Raw genomic sequence first — 18,018 nt, 5'->3', positions numbered from 1 at the left:
CCTGCAAAATTTTAGCCAATATCCTTAACTTTCCTCTCCACTTGTAAAGCTGATATAATTTTAAATCCATATAAAATTTCACTGGACTGAAGCCTGTGGCTGTATTGCCTTCGTAATAATGAGAAAAAGAGAAATTTGTCTACTGTAATTTTAACATGTCAATAGGTGTACACATATATGTTGATATTTAAAACACCTTCTTATTAACAGAGGCCAGTAATTTGCTGAAGAATAAAATACATAAGTATTACAGCCTGACTAATTATTTAAAAGAAATTAAAAGAAACAAACTGCAAAAGTAAAATTTTTTGCAGAACCTTTTTTTAGTGAACTGCTAAACAATTTGCAATGCGAAAACATTTAAATATATTTTAAATAAAATATGGTTGCCACGATTCTTAACTTTCAAACTACATACTTGCAACACTTTTTGGAAGGGCAAAGGGTCTCTTCAGTTAAGATAAAACAATAGGGACCTTAGACCTTTAACATTCTTAATGACGATAAACAAAGTAGTGTAAGGTAGAAGAATACCAAACTTATCAACGTTGCTCACATGTTTAAAAACTCTATATACATCTTAACATTTTTGAATTCTAATATACTTTATGGAAGTATATTATGAAAAGCGATCATTTTAAAATAGAATAAAACTAAGATGGATTTTTTTCTATGTAAACTACTATCTGGTACATGCAATGTGCAGCAGTCCTCTACAAGTTCTGCCTTTCTTGTGCCTTTGCATGATATTTTCTTCAGTAATTATGTACAGCATCATGGTAGCAACAGATTCGTACTTCTTTCTGCCATAACATCAGCCTCCAATGCCTTTACAGCAAAATGTGCATTATTTCTCCATTGAGTAGCTGACTGAGCAACCAGTTGATTAACATTTCAGCAGTACAAGGAGCATGGTTTGAAAAATGTTATATATAGATAGACGGATTCACTGTATATACCCCATGTATCTTTTCCTCCTTTCGGCACCTTCTTTTGACTATTGGGCCGGTGTGAAATGTGAATTTCTCCACTGTGAGATCAATAAAGTCGATCTTATCTTATCTCATATTGCACTTTGGATGCACATCAAGATGAAGGAGTTCAGAACAATACATTGACATCATTGGCTAGTCCATGTACTTGAAAATACTATTCAAATACGAGGCTGTTTTCGAACATTCGCCCTAATCACTATGTAGGGATCTATATACTGGTTGGGATGAGTGTTAGAACATCAAGTGGATGAAAAAGTAGCAGAATCGAAATTTCCAAGAATGCACCTTGAAAAATAGATGTTCTATGGTTACTAGACGAGCAAATACATCCCAGCATGCTAAGTGAGAGTTCCCCCTGCAAAGAATCATGGTATTTGTTGTGGTGGCAAGACAGAACCAAGATGGCACAGGCATTGTGCGGGGAGGCGGAGTTACATGACCATAGGGAAGCAAAAAGTAGTTATCATCTGTCTAAAATGTCAGTTAACTGAGTTCACTATAAAGTCCACTACATAGTCCCCGCTCTATATATTGATTGATGGTTTTAGGGGTTCGGGCGGACGTTCTGACATAGCCATAGTGTTTAGCTTTACTGAGCCTTTTAAGTTGCTCTCAAACATCAGTGTTGTAGCCTTTGCGCGGTTAGCATATAACATCTTTTAAAGTTTAGTTTTTTTCCTTTTTCTGAACAATGCTTTAGTACTTACCTTGTCAGCTAGCAGTTGCGTATGGTTTTTGATGGATTTATTCACCATGGGAGCAGTGTTTAAAGCTCCCAGCAGTAGCTCCGTATTTTAGTCAGGTAAATGGCTAAAGGGAGGTAAGAGACTGAGCTTCTCACTGAATGGATCTTTGTAACAATTTTGACATATTGACACGAACACATGGTTGTTATTAAACTTTAACAACCCCCGTAACAATTAATTTCTCTAATAAATGTATACTAAAACTGCTAAAATGCAATGACAACTACTATTACCAATTCGTCAAGTCTAAAGGATTTTAATTCAGACCGAGGACAGAAAGTTGCCAGTAGCGCTTCTTTAAAATGAACCCATCTAGTGGCAGAACGAAACACAAATACAGAAAGTTAATTTTAAGTCAAAGACCTGCACTTGTGCTGCAGCGTCCATATCTTTCTACTCTGTCAGAGCAATTTATTTCTTTTTTTTCCAAGGTCGGCAATACAATACAGAGTAAGATAAATCTAAAGAGCAGTAAGGGTGATGAGAAATAAATGCATCGTCCACTATGTTCCATTTAACGCCTGTGAATGTCTGAATAGGCAGCAAAGCTGTGAAATTACGTTTGACCCATTCTTATTCTGACTTTGTTCCGTCTCCATGGGAATAATAAGAGGCAGGAAGCACGCAGTTTGGGTGACCAGCTGTGTCAGGGGAGACGAATAAGGAGCTGAAACACAAAAGCTTCATAGAGAAATAATAACCAGCTTCCCCCCCACCTGATAACTCAGGACAAATCTTTATCACAGAGGAACAACCAGCAGAAAATCAGCGGAATATATGGATGTGAGCAAATGGCTTGATGGGTTTGAACGGCCACTTTGGGCCAATAGGCTCCAAGATAACTAAGAAGTTGCCTTTGAAAAAAGAAAAAAAAAACATCAGTTTGTAGATGCCTCTAGTGATTAAACCATTACATCTCTTACTCTGGAATATAAATTTTACTAGCCCTCAGACAACAAGACTGCTGAGGTGTGTTTGGTGTGAGACAACAAATAAAGATTATAAAGATGTATGGAGAGGCACTTGGATCACATTGATGAGTATGTTGTAGGAAGTGTAATCCTGCAGAACTAACCTAACCCTATCCCATCTTGGTGCCTTTTAACCACCTTTGCCACAGCTGCCACGGTAAAGCACTACGCCCACTGTGGGGAGCATGGTGCAAGATTAAGGAATTCTCCGTCCATCATCTGACGATGTCCGTCATAAGCGCCTGCAGATCAGAGATTGGGATAATCCCTGGTTTACCTCTTTTGAGTTGGTGATCGGTTTTAATTCCCTTTCTTGAGGCCAATCAAAAGTCTCCACTCTTTCTTCAAATTACCTTTCAACCCCAAATTTTGGTTCCACAACCAAAGTAGCTCCACACCTTCCAGCCAAATGTATCTCCATTAGATGTTCCCGAGTCACCCTCATTATCATTTGGGTTAACTTTTCCTGACACCAGATCCAACTCACCAAAAGATGGTAATGAGTTAACAGCTCTACTCCTTTCTCAACTTGAGTATTAAAGACATAACAATACATGTCTGAGGAAATGCTTGTAAAATTGATTGTTGCTGTTTGGCACAAGATGACCTGGTGCCAATAACTTGTGAGTATCCTCAGCTCTTGAAAGATGACACTCTTCCACGGAAGCTCTGGAGCAGGGGAGGGTTTACCCCTTGCTCACACTGGCTCCGGTGTGGTTACCAAGCCGACGGAGACCGCAACTCCCGCACACCCCCTCTCACACCGCCCTTTTGACTACGGTGCGGCTCTGCGGCTCTGGCAACAGGTCCGGAGATTTAAACAGAAGTTCACTTGAGTTCACGTAACTTCACGCGATAACACGGCCCAAATAAGGATATTTGCGAGAGCTTGTTGCGGAGGGCTCCGGCACGCCGCAAGGATAGCTTTCTTGCTGAATTTTCTGTGTGTCTCGGTAACTGCAGCCGGACAGCTCAGCAGCCGGTGAGAGAGGTTTACGTCTTTTTAATGTCTTGGAATCACTGCGGCGCCGCACACACCGCACCGCAACGGTAAGACCGGAGTCGGTGTGAGCTGGGGGTAAGTCCCTCCGAAGCCAAACCGTTCTAAGGCGAGTCAAACTATTTCTAGCTGTTACTACTTATCCTCACGCATTAACTCCAGCTTCTTACTTGCCAGCGAGGTTTCATTGCATGTCCCTAAAGCTAAATTATGCAAACCTCAGTATTTTTTTGTTTTTGTTTTAGCACTTTCAGGATGAGAATATGAAGTCACATTACAAAACAGATAATTATAAGAGCTTTTCATGCATATTTCCAACTTGGAGTGTCAACAATTGTGCCTCCTCTGGTAGACAGGACACAGAAAAAGATTATGACATTGTGATACATTTTATTTTGTTATAGACACTCTAAAAAACTAAACATTAAACCTAAAAGGGTTCTTTTTTGGACGTAGCTGTCAGGAAACATAATTAAGCAACACCTGCTATCCCCAGCAGACAAATAGTAGGCACCTGAATGCCAAGCTTCAGGCTATCAATAACAGTAGGAGAGAATAATTGGAAACAGATTTAGCTAACAGTATAAAGAAAAATCTGACAATAGCCTCGCTCATGTAACACAGGCTTATTCACTGACATCTCACTGATAAAAAAAACACACCAGCTACACAGTGAATAGCTGCTTCTGTCAAATTTAAAACCGAAGTCTGCTTTTAGGGCAGAACAACGAGAACATGAGAACAATTATTTTCTCCACAACATGCTTTTAAAAAACTAGAATACTTTGGAGAGCAATAATAATCTGTTTTGCATGCACAATGCAGCCACAGCTAAATATTCCTTTGAAAGGTTTTTAGACGTCAACCTTTCAAATACAACACACAATTTACAGCAAGTCCTCCAACATCTGACAGCTGCTGAAATAAATTGGCATTAGTCATGCAAGCGCCATGTATGACAACAGCTTTTAAAATCTTGTGCTAATGAATCAAATAGTTGACAGCTTGCTTCTGTCAATAAAACTGACAATCAACACTGTTTACTTTGCTCTCGGCAGCCCCACTCAAACTCTATAAAGACAGCAGAACAACTGTTCTGTGATGTGTTTGGTTAACATTTGACGTCTGAAGATTTACTGTTATCCAATGGCTTCAGCTAAAGCCTTACAAGTGCCATCAATGTTGAACATGACAATACCCCATCTGGTAAGGCTGCTTGTAAAATAAAATAGTGTCTCTCAGCTTTAGTAAAATTATCAAGCAGATTTTTTATTTTACGAGGAAGGTATGAAGGAAGTTTTAGCAGTTGGTGTTTAAAATTATCTCTATTCAACATTTTTTATCAGAGGTGCACATAGAGTTATCATTAGCTTCAAAGTCATGTTAATTATGTTTTTTTAATGATGCGTTTATTTGGATTGTCTGAATTCTCAATGTGAATTGATTATACATGATACATCTGCAATTAGTTTCCAAAACACAATAATTTATTGTAGATTTCACAAAATGACTGCAGTCCTTAACGTGTACAGTGATGAACATTTACGATTCCCTTAACATGGTTGGTTGTTTTTTTTACAGACGTGACTATTAGAAAAAGCCCCACATTTTCAGATGGAGATTACATCACAACCGTCTTAGAAGTTTAACATTAGCCTGCTTTAGCTTTTCTAAAACCAGCTTTATTTGCAGTTGGGATAACCAATTGTCCAAAGTAACACCCTTAGGCCAAAACTGTTCAGCTCAGATGTAAGAATATTGGTTGATAGTTCAGGATAAGTCGAAGACGGAATCTCCACTAACTCTACTGTCCATTTAAATCATCGTGGACTCAGAAGGAGGAAGTCCAAGAAAAAAAATCCCAGCTACAAAACAAGTCACACAAAATCACTTAACCTACATTTAAATTTCAGATTTCCTGTGTGGACTAACTGAAGGTCTCCTGAAAAACACTGTATGTTTAGGAAAGTAAAAGAAGAAGCATTCAAACTGTATAAACACAATAAATTCAAACTCCTAAGCATGGTGGTGGAGGCGTAATGCTGAGAGTGATGCACTGCAATAAGTACTGAATGGCTGTATAGTTTTTTTTAAAGCATTTTGTGGCAGCTGCCATGCAGGCCAGTGGTGGCATCATGCACCATCAGAGGCAGCAGAGCATTGAACGGTGTTTACCTGAAATCTATTCTAGTAGCTAAATTATTTTAGCTCAAATCATGACAAATTTTAAAACAAACAGGTAAGTTTTTGGAGTCTGATAAAGAGCTGGGTTTGGTCTGGGGTACCTACCCATTTGAAATAACCTCTATTAGTTTTTTCTAAAACGAGTGGCCAAATACAGTATTCTCTTTAAAATGCAAAGCCACATTAAATCACTTATTGGGGGGTCTATGTTTTTATTTGGTTCTGTGTGTAAAATTATGGGGATAAAAAAAATCCACATTAAATTCCAACTTTCTCTGTACCTAACGGTTGTTTCAAAAAGTACTTAAGTCAGCACTTCAAATAGATTGTAAAAGGCCCAAAACAAATTTGACCTTCCAGTCATCTCAGTACCATTAGAGTGTACCACCAGAGAATATTCTGCCAAATGTAAACACTCTTCTATAAATCCGTGCTGTGAACTTGTAAAGGTTATAATCTGAAAATGTTGATATCAGCTGTCTGGCTTAGATATATGACAAAATTCTCTCAACTCCATGATTTCATGAATAATAAATCAGAGTGGAATCTATGTTTGGTGGATTGCTCCAACCTCTCCATCTCCTTGTTCATTCTTTAGTCCTTTTTCCTAATCTTCCATCTTTCGTCCCTCTTTCCTTTTGCTTTCATGAATTAATCAATAACCTCAGAATCTAAGAACTGTCTGTATCCATCTTGCTTTCACTTTTTCAGCTTTTACTCATAAATTAGTCATTAGAAAATGTTGGGACAAAATTCCTGCTTGTATGAGTTCTGTTTTTTTTTCTCCATCCATTCTTCATCTCTGCCACACAGTCCATTTGTCAGAGACTTTGGGCTTCTGTTCTAAGAAAATTGCATTTACTTGTATTTTCTGTCTGTGTCCCCTTGCTCTTTTTCTAGCCTTCTTCTAATTTCCTCGTGTCCTACCAAGTTAATTGCTGCATCCTTTCCCTGCAGTTAATCAGCTCTAATGATGACTGCAACTTGGGCAATCATATGAACTTGTCAAGCACACAAAAGCGATTTCAGCACATGGTATACAAACACAGACACAGCATCGACTGAGGCGCTCCCCTGAGTAGCAGTAAATGGCAGACTTTTGTCTGTGAGAGAGAATGTGAAAGCATGTGTCTGCAATGTGGGAGATGATTCATGGAGTCACAGAAACAGCCACTTATCAGCCTGAAGAATGACAAGGGCTTCATCAGGGCTCATCACTCACATTTATTTTGCACACGCTCGTAACAAGAAAACAGCTTCCAACATCCCCTGTTTCATATCTGTGTATATTTCTTGTTTATTTACTGCACCTGGTGGGACGCCGGTGGAGATGGTGGACGACGTGACCACGCCCTGTCCTGCGCCGGTCAGAGCTGCCACCTGAATTATGTACGCAGTGGTGGAAGTAAGGCCTGTCAGCTGGTACTGCAGGGTGGAATTGGATAAGGAGCGCTCCACTCGGCTTGCCTTTACACTGGGCACTTCCCACCACAGCACGTAACCTACAAGAGGAGGGAGAAGCATGCTGGGTTAATGAAGGCGCATAAAGACATGAGCAGTCAGGTACATACAAGCACACCAACACACAACATCACTAGGTCATAGAGATAGAAATCAGAATAGAGCGACATATATATATTCAAAAACATTTGGTTGCAAGTATTTTGGGATAAATATTAGCTCATACACTGCAAAAAGTGTCCATCTAACCAAGTCTTTAAAACTTAGATCTAAACAAAATCTCTTTTTGATCTTGTTTAGAGATTAATATACCAAGCAAAAGCAGAATTAGTTAGATAATTATTCTTCTTTTAACAAGATTGAACTTAAAATAAATGCAATAATCTGTAACGGCTGATTTATACTTCAAAACCAGGTCGTCTGCGTGTGTGTCGCAGTGAACGCAGAAATATCCCCACCCGCTCCGCAGATACTTTGCTGCACATCTCCTAAATTGCAGGTGACCGCAGACAGTGTCGCAGACAGGAGACTTCTGATTGGTCAAATCTGCATCCGCTCTACGCAATAAGTATTTCCTGGTTGGTACCTTACCGGCTTGTTTTGTGTGTATGACTGCCATTGTGGAAAACGACTTGTGAAGATGGACCAGCTAGAAGAGCGAGGCGTGCGAGAACACTGAGACCCTTTTTCCACCTGGTTCCCCGCTCTTTTTCGCCCTCATGTCCCTCCATTGTCGGACAAACTTGCCCCCACTACCTCTCCGCCTCGGTGGTATCTAGACCCAAAGCTAGTTCTTGATTGTCCCGCTTGCATTGTGCCGTGGAATTACATAGTGCAGACCATGCTTCAAATTGAGCATAAATCAAAAATGTCTGCAACAAGTTCACTGCGGCACACTGCTGTGGGAGTATAACCAGCCCTTAAGACTATTGCAGTTGGTAAGATGTTTTGTTTTGAGGACATATAACATGATTTCAAGAAATCTTACCAAAAGCAATTTCTCACTGCTCTGGCAGATCATTGCACTTATTTGGAATAGAATAATCTCAAAAGAAGATCAATAATCAAACATATTCTGCTCTTATCCGGTTCTCAAATAAGATCAGAATGATATATTACAGCAATATTATTTGTAGTGTTAAGGCCATGCTTATGGTGATTTTATGGATCATAAAATCAATCCCAAGTCCTGTTACACATTGATATTTGGATCTAAATATATGCTTTGATCTAAACCGGTTTTAGATTGCTGCCTAACTTAAAGCTACAGTGTGTAATAATTACAGGGACATACAGTCAGAAATTTAATATATTATACATAACTATGTTATTTTATCATCATCTACAAGCTCAGCCTCTTAACCTTAATATTTGCGTTGCCTTAGAATTCGTTATTTATAATTACATAGGAGCGGGTCTCGCAGCCATGGAGGCTGACATCTTTGCACTACGGCAGGGCAGAGCCAACAAACTAGTGATTGCGAGATCGCCAAAATGTCACAACGATGTAGAAAAAATAACGGTTATATTTATTATCTTAAGTCTACATGAAATCTATACCCTACACAGACTAATGGAATACTATCTGTAAAATTATCTATGTAAACAAACCTCATCACTTGAGAAGGTAGGTGATGAGGACGTCGTGGAAGACATTTTGTCCCGTAATGCTCGCACTGTTGGGGGGGAGAAGCGGTGGGGGGAATGTTCATGTTGCTGCAGTCTGCAGTCTGACCGCTAGATGTCGCTAAAAGTTACACACTGTAGCTTTAACACACCTGGATCAAATATCAGCATCTTTGCTTTGTATAGCTAGGCATCATGCTGGAGACCTAAGGTCCCGAAGAACAGGTATGAAAACGACTGTCTTACATAGTTTGTAGAAAACTACAAACAGGGGTTGTTTTAGCTTCTATACAGAAGTATGTGGGTTGATTTTCTATAAATGGATTGTTTCACCTTAGTTGTGGATCTATGTGCCTGTTGCTCCTCTGCATTTCCAAAAGCCTCTCAAGTGCTTCTGTAAATAATGTTGGGATCTGGAGAAGTTCCACCTTTCTCCAGCAGAGTTCGCTGTGGATCCTCCTGAGCTGAGCCTTCGACACACCTGAGACGCATCTCATCATCAGGAGGATCCTCCAGTATATAAGCAGCCTTCAGACCTTGCCTCAACGCCGCAGTGTTTATCCAGTTTGGAAACCTGTTTTTGCCTTGTAAGCTCTGGATGAGCTTAACCTGCCGAGCCTGCCCTCTGAGCCAAACCTGAAGATTTTTCTCTGGATTCCCATGCTGCTCTGGACTAGAGCTGGAAAACCAAGTCAAGGTCTGTCCTAACGTTAGATGCAAGACGCTGAAGCTGATTCTGAACTCTGCTGACACAAACAGTCTCTGGACCCAACAGTTCCTCTCTCAAAGTCTAACCCGGACTCCTCAAGGTAGAAATCAGAAGATTACCATTCCTCATTCTTCTGCACCTTGGCTAACTGAACTATCCTCCCTACAGACTCCAGTGAACCTGCCCTCCAGGGTCGAACCAGTTTCCAGTCTTTATTCCATGTGCTTGTGTTCAATAAACTCATTTAAACCTTCTCTCCGTTTCCGTTGTGTTCTGCATATTGGGCCTCTCTGAACCCAATCATGACAAATAATGCTGTCCATGCTGTTGTGATGTGGTTTTATGACCTATCCCTATACATTTGTTTGCTTTTTTAAAATATGCTTCTTTTTTTTTATTCAGTATTGCTCTTAAACAAACATCAGAACCATACAACATCAGTATTTTTACTTTACTTGATTGATATCAGAGTACTTAAAATAAAAATCATAAAACAATCCAATTGTTTCAATTTAATAAAACAATTCTTTCCAAATAATAAATTCATAATCACCCCCTACTTTAAATTATTCTGTAACATTGAAATCCAAATATATGTATGTATGTGTATATATATATATCTATGGTCACAAGATCACAAAATTAGATAAAGTTCAGTTGGGTGTAAAACTTTTGCAAGGTGCTGGGTAATAAGAGGATTACAGCCAAACGGGAGGAGGAAGTGAGGGAGGAGTAAGTAGAGTCAAAATTCCTGTCTGTCCCTTTGCATCTTCACAGTCATGCATCACACTCCACCACCCTCAAATGTGTACGTGATGAGGCCACTTGTGTGGAAAGCCCTGAGGAGAGCAGACGGTCCCTCATCTATCGCTGGGCTCACCAGGTTCTGGATGAAAAGCAGGTCAGGGAGAAAAGAGTAAATGTGCAAGGTGACCTTCGTTGCACGCTCATTTCCCCATTCGTCTGAGTGTGCAAGCAGACTGTAAAACCTCCGCTTACGTGAGTGTTGGACATGGTGGTGTACCAGCAGAAAGACGCGCACTTAACACAGCTAATTAATTCCCAGCATCTTGTTGTGCTTCTCAGCATCATCATCTGACGGAGCCACCGGGGAACGGAGGAAAAATAAACGAGGTGGCTCTTGTGCTCGACGGCGTGTCACACAAACAACACCCTGGGTCTAGAGATGTGTGCGATGACGGCATGTTCACGATAATGTTGGAAGACAAACTGCAGAGGGAAGGGATTAACTGATGATGAATCAGTTGTACACAAACATAATGTCAGTGACAGAGGGGGGTCTTTGCATGCCAAAGAATATGGAGGAAACTTATAATTAAAGTCTTCTTTTAAAGAGGGACCTTTATTCTTCAGTAATGAATTTTTACCACCTAAGAATATTCTATTAATTGGAAAAGTTTATCATATTTTTCCTTCCTATTACATGTATTAGTTTCCTTGGAGAACAGACAACCCAAACATAACAAATCTTCATGATAGAGTGGCAAATAATACACTAAAATGAAACTTCTCTTATTATGGAGAGGCTATGAAGGCGGATGGAAGACATGATAAGTGATTATATCCTGTCAAGCTGCAATGCGCTAACCAGTGATGAGGCCATTCTTGTCCTCTGGCTCAGCCCAGCTGACTCGAAGGGAGGTATCCAGGATTTCAGTGAAGCTGAGGTGGCGGACAGCTCCAGGTGCTGAAAACAGGAAAATAAATGAATGAAAACCATTTTAGTAAATGCAAATATTTGTTTATAATACAAGTATACAGACCATCTTAACTTAAACCCTGAGGAGTGCCTAAAAAATACAAATACAAAAATATAAAGTCACTTAATTAAAGATTTCTACAATGGAATAAGATATACTGTTATATAAAGTCCAGTCTTACAGATCTGATGTATGGATAAAACTGTTTCCATTTCTTTTGCAATTGTTATACTGTAATTTCATTGCAAAAGTGATTCACTCTATCTAATAGAAGTCGTAAACAACATCAATCCACTCATCAGTTGAAGGTCTACTTGGCATAAGCCACTTTCTCTTCATACAGTAGCTTTGCCAGAAGCTGCACTCAGATTTGAAACAAATATTTGATTTGATTTTAAATGTTTTCCCTTCTAAAACACCAAAGAGACTTTCAAGCGAGAAAGCTATTGAAACACAATTTTCCGAATTTTGTGAATTTCAATCCAAAGGGCGGTTAGTTATTGGCCTAACTAGAATAAATGGCGATAATTTTATTCCTCTAATCCCAATATTTCAAGGATTTAGTATGATGTCTGCCTTTTTTTAACTGGAGTCTCAAAAGGTTTTTCCAGCAGAACTCTAATTGTTTGGTTTTCCATTGGACCTTGCAAATATTATCCCATTTTGTGGAAGATAAAGTGAGATGCCCTTCTTTTTCCCATTCTTGCTTTACATGGCTTTGCAGTCCTTTAATTTTGGTAGTGCCTCTATACAACCTGAACATTGTCTCTTGGTTATTGTTTGCACAATATGCCTCCATATTAATAAGAGATCATATATAGATTTACTTTAATTATTTTTAACATGTTTTCAATGTAGTATGTATAATCACAGTATATAAATTGCCTTGTAAAAATATTCCTATTCCTTGAACATTTTCTCTTTGCCACATTACAAACAATGTTAGACCTTTCTAGCTTGGGCAAAAAGAAATCTGTTAATAGGAAAGCTGAACATGACTTCTGTACAAATTGTTGAAATATGGAAGCTGAATGCAATAGATGACAGTCACATAAAATTTCATAAAGAATAAAAAAAACACCACCAAAAAAAAAATTAAGAGATACATTCTCGTTTCCTTCCTCCCACCTCTTTCAAACCACTGGGTGTTTGTTGTTGTTTATCACATTCAATCTGAATAATAAATCCCAAAATTAAAATTTGTGGGTGTAAAATGTGAAAATATTTAAGGGGTATGGATAATTTTGTGAGGTGCTTTAGGCTCTATTCACATCCGAATCACATCTGCATTGACCAGAACCCCCTGACACCCATGCATGTATGTTATCCAGTCATTTCTCATTTCATCCGTGGCTCTCTAACCTCTCTCCCTGCAGAGCGATTAAGCTATTCATCTGAGACATTCAATAACACTCACACACAATCACAATCACATGCGCGCTCACATGCAAAAAGCTATCATCAAGCAGAATTACACCCACCTTTAACCCTGCAACACGCCCAGCAACCAATCAATACCCGTCCACCGCTGTGTGTGTGAGTGCGTGTGTGTAAGTGCATAGGCATGGCTTCTAATATCCTTTTCCCACTCAATAATTGCTGGTTGCTAATAATTGCTTGTCTGTCTGCCTAAAGGCTATTGTGTTTATATGATGGTGGGACTGTGTGCGTGTGCTCTTGTAACTGGGAGTGGAAGCTATTATGTTTATCCATGGAACAGTAGGCTATAAATACCAGCACGCATGAAAACATATGAATCAATTCCCTTTAAAAAGACAAAGCAGACTAAGAAGAGGCAGCAGTGAAACTAAGAACAAAAGAATTTAGTAGGGCAAAAAAAACAGGAATGAAAAGCAAATAACAGCTTGAAAGATTTGAAAAAGTCTTGGCTGAATGTGGCTGGCTGTCTATTGTGGACACAGCTGGCTACTAAACAAATAAAAACAGCTGGATTCAATGCTGAGAAGGCAGGTAGACTGTCATTCTGATGCACAGACAGTTCAGAAATGTTTCTGAGGTTTTTATTTCATTCATTCTTTAGTATGGCTGAAATAAGACATAAAAAAACTGTATAAAGAAAAACTTTTATTCTCACTGTCACATTAAATTAGAATAAGGCTTTCTTTTTTTAGTCAGTTATGATTACAAAAATTATCTTTGCTAGCTTAAACAGCAGAGGTAAACAAAATGTATATATATAATTCAGAATATTAGAATAAAACTTTATTTGCATAGTTTTATGAGTGCTACTCAATATTGTTCACTTCTACAGAACTAAAGGCTGGTTCATGCTAACATCTACAGACATCCTATGCTATTTCCCAGAAGTATAACTATCAAACTTCTGGAAAGAAATTAGTCACTCTTAAATCAACATCGCACCAATTTCAACTAACTAAACATCCTCAAACAATGATCATCAACCTCTACTCTTCACAGTTAGGATTGTGTTCTTAGGATTGCAAGATCCTCATGTTGTTTCAAAATGAGCAAAAATAATTAAGGCTGAACCTTTAATTTCATCATAACAAAATCTACAGGTTAAGTCTTCAAATATAAAGATTTCAATTGTCTACTATGTTGCTATTGGAGTATTGATTTCTTGTGCTTCAATTGTATTTAAAGCAAACCTGTTGAGGTTAATAATTACTGTATTTTCCTGATACTTTGGTCTTGTCTTAAACAGCATCCAAACGAACTTCATTTACCTTAAGTTGTGTGAATATAAGCTATCGGACGCATGTAATGCTTTAACATCATCCTTTGATTATGAAATTATTGCTTTAATGTATTTTTAATTATGTAAACCTCTAACTTGCTATTTTTTTTCAGATACTTACTGTCCTCATGTGTCTGCAGCAGGGTGGGTGCGCTGCGGGGACCGTCACCAGGTGTGGTAAAGCACAGCGTGGAGCCATAGTACCAGGTAAACTTCCTGAGGCCGCTGACTAATCCTGTGTGGCGTGAGCTTGGGTAGTCAGGAGTGATGGTTACCAATCGAACCTCCTCTGGAGATTGTTCTGGCCACACCAGGAGCTGTGTTCATTTAGAAAAATAACAGATGACATAAACAATAACTAATGCATCTTATCAAAATCCTCCAGCATTTATATAATGTCAATCTATATTACTTTAATTGTTACAGGAGCTTCAGGCCAGTGAGTCACTCTTTGAATAATTCAGGTTCAATTTATGGGTACACATAATTGCAGCGCAAAACAAGCTACAGGGAATCTTTTCAAATTAGTTGAAACATAACAAACAGAAAAATAAATTTGTGAAAATGGTAGAACAATTTTCAGGTTCCCCTTCCAGGAAAGGTTATTTGAATTCAAATCATTTACTTATCGATTGGAGCTCATAAATATTGTCAGTCATAACAGCGCCTAAAAAGAAAAACAGTTTTTTTATCATCCGTCCAACTCTAAACCTAATAAAACCTTCATTGGTCTCAGCGGTCAGACTTGATTTGAATTAAGAAGCACAGCACTGTTGTTAGAGATTATACTCTAACTAAAAAACAAAATAGCAGGTTTTAAAAGGTGATTACCCAAAGGATGACTTAAAGTTTCTCAGGAAAAGATAATCTAAAAGCGGATGTTTCTAAACTGGTTAGTTTAGAAAAACAGGACATGAACTGGATAAAAGATATTGTCTGTCTGTCTGTCTGTCTGTCTGTCTGTCTGTCTGTCTGTCTATCTATCTATCTATCTATCAGACAGACAGACAGACAGATAGACATAGATATAGAGATAGATATACATATATATATATATTAATGTTAGACTGAAGCTACACTGATGGGGGATTAATGGTAAACTGCCAGGTTAAAAAAAGAAAAAAAAAACACAAAGAAGAAGGCTGTAATGTTTCTGTGTAATGGAACATTGATCATGTAGGGCAAAGAGTCTGCAACTAAAACAGAAATGCAGTTTCTTTAAGTAGAAAAGACATTAAGGTATTTCTGTACATTCAGGGCTGTGTTTGAGGATTTTCTCCATTTTAAAAGCACAGCAGATTTTTACCATGTTCTGAGTTCTGACAGCTCAGATATCAGGATGATTTCACTTAGACTTATCCACTTATGTAATAATATGATGCAAGAATGAGTGGCATCAACTTTCAGCTTTAAACATTATTGAATTAAAAAGTAATCTACTAATCAGATGAAATTAAGTTTTTGTGTTTTATTCTGTTCTCTGAGGAGAACAGGATTAAAATGCTCTAAGGTGATTGGGATTCAGTCTTTGCTAAATGTCACTGTGACGGAGGAGCCGTCATCAGCTGGGACTTAGGAATAAGTCAGTGTCAGCATGCGCACAAACATACACACACACACACGCATACATACACGTACGCAATCACTTACTTTTGTTGCAGGTTGGGCTGGCGCCGTTCATCGTGGGTGCACACGCGATGGTCCGGTTTTCATTTAACATTTATTCTAACCTGCTTATTTTCAGCCAAGTATATTTTCTGCATCTATTTTCAAACAGGTTTATTTCCGGATTGTAGCGCGCCGGGAGGGAGTCACGTGATGACGTAGTGATGTCATCAGAACGTACAGAGTGTTTTGTATTAAATTGAGTATTGTATTTTTGATTACAAGTTTATTTTTATTTTTTCTCTCTCTTTAGCATGGTGTTATTATTATTGTCATCATTATCAAAATCATTATTTTTGTTTACTTAGTGAATTAGAAGTAATTGTTTAGTTTTTATTTTATTTTTATTTATTTTTTTTTTTTCTGTGGGTGGAGCCTATAGCTTTAAAAGCAGGCCTCTTTTCCACAGGGAGTCAGTGGAAGCCACGTTGACACAAGAAGTGTTTGAGGCTCGGTGGATGGTCGTTTGGTGCATGGCGCGTGTTTTGAAGCTGCTTATGGAGAAATGTCTTGGGCCGTGAGTAGTGAGGAAACAGGAAGCGATTCTTGTGGGATGGAAGAGGGAAATAGTGACAATGAAGGTTGGAAAATAGCAACATCAAAAAATGAGAAAAAGCGGAAAAAACAGAGATCAGTTCAAGGGGAATCTAGTTCAGAACAATCCAGTGATGATCATTCCATACATTCCACAGCACAACAAAATGAATTCAAAGTCATATTCAAAGTCGTTAATCAGGCAGACTCTTTTACAAATTGGAATCCGGTTCACTTAACAAAAACCATCAATAAACTTGTCGGAGAAGTCAAAGGTGCCAGAATTCTGTACAGTGGAGACCTGCTAATTAACTGCAGAGACAGCGCCCAGCAAGGCAAAGCAATACGTATCAACAAAATTGACGGGATAAGAGTTCAGTGCAGCCTAATGGAGAACAAAAAGATCAGCAGGGGAGTCATTGGAGGAGTTCCTCTAAAAATTTCTGAAAAAGAGATTCTGGAAAACATAAGCGGTGCAAAAGTAAAAGAAGTAAAACGGTTAAAAACAACAAGAAACGGAGAAAGATCTGACAGTTTATCTGTGCTAATTAAATTCGAAGAAGAGCAATTACCAAGCAAAGTATTCATCGGTTACATAAGCTATAATGTCAAAATCTACAATCCTCCACCATTGAGATGTTTCAAATGCCAAAAATTCGGTCACGTTGCAGCAGTTTGTAAAGGGAAACAGAGGTGTGGAAGGTGTGCAGGAGAACATGAGTACGGAAAATGTGGAAAAGAAGCTAAAATAAAATGCTGTAATTGTGGTGGAGAACATACTGCTGCCTATCGCGGCTGTGAAGCAAGCAAAAGGTCTGAGGAAATTAAAAAAATGAAATTTGAGCTCGGAATAACCTACGCTGAAGCTGCAAAAAGGATCCCATCTCAGTCAGAAAAACCCAAACCTACAGTTCAACACACAGCAAATTCCAAACCTCTAGAGAAATCTCCAAAAATTAATGAAGACTCACTTATTGTTAAAAAGACAAATTTTGTTCTTTTCATGGTAGAAGTAATTAATTGTACTGCACAGACAACAAAAAAAACGGAAAAAATCAAAATAATAGTGAAGGCTGCAGAAAAATATCTGGACATTAAAGATTTGAACTGGGAGATGGTTGGAAGTATGATGGGAGGACCGATGGGACCATCAGAAACTGGCAGAGTTAAGATGACCTAGAGTAAATTAAAATTATATGGGCAAATGTGATTTAGTATTATGTTGGTTTAAGTTACACAGGTTTTTTTTTTTTTTTTTTTTTTTTTTTTTTTTTTTTTTTTTTTTTTTTGGGGGGGGGGTGAATCGTTTCCTGTTATCTTGCTTTACTCCATATCAGTTGGTGGCGGTAATGCACAATTCACAAGTCTGCCAACCGCCATAAAATCCCATAAGAAGAAGAAGAAGACAGGGAGTCAGTCTGTGGCTGGACTCCTGAGATGTCACACTGAAGGTGATGGATTCTGATTTTTTGAAGGTACTGCTCTTTTTCTGATTTTAACCTGCCTTGGATGTCCATGTAAATATTTTTGCACCAACCGTCTTTGTTCACCAGAAGAAAAGATCACTGAATAAAAAAACAATCACTAAACTTATCTCCGGCATTGGCCAGTCATTTATGTGTTTGACCAAGTCATAATAGAACCCCGTCACAGTCACTGATGTGTTACTTACTTATTTACGCAGTCA

The 18,018-nt window shown here is 38.4% G+C and overlaps 1 protein-coding gene across 2 annotated transcripts in view; it reads right to left on the bottom strand.

Moving 5' to 3' along the window:
• Positions 1-18,018, bottom strand: part of LOC119783647 (protein sidekick-1-like) — a 433,545-nt gene that overhangs the window by 68,681 nt on the left and 346,846 nt on the right. For both annotated transcript variants that reach the window (XM_038285267.1, XM_038285266.1), the window contains exons 19-21: positions 14,254-14,449; positions 11,302-11,400; positions 7,207-7,398 (exon numbers count right to left, since the gene is read on the bottom strand). In XM_038285267.1, coding sequence (XP_038141195.1) covers positions 7,207-7,398; positions 11,302-11,400; positions 14,254-14,449 — 487 coding nt within the window. The remainder of the gene's footprint in view (positions 1-7,206; positions 7,399-11,301; positions 11,401-14,253; positions 14,450-18,018) is intronic.

The sequence above is a fragment of the Cyprinodon tularosa genome, unplaced genomic scaffold, assembly GCF_016077235.1.
Source record: "Cyprinodon tularosa strain WSP-4 unplaced genomic scaffold, ASM1607723v1 ctg21, whole genome shotgun sequence".
NCBI lineage: Eukaryota > Metazoa > Chordata > Actinopteri > Cyprinodontiformes > Cyprinodontidae > Cyprinodon > Cyprinodon tularosa.
The sequence above is the reverse complement of the archived record's forward strand: the minus strand, read 5'-3'. Positions and strand labels throughout refer to the sequence as shown.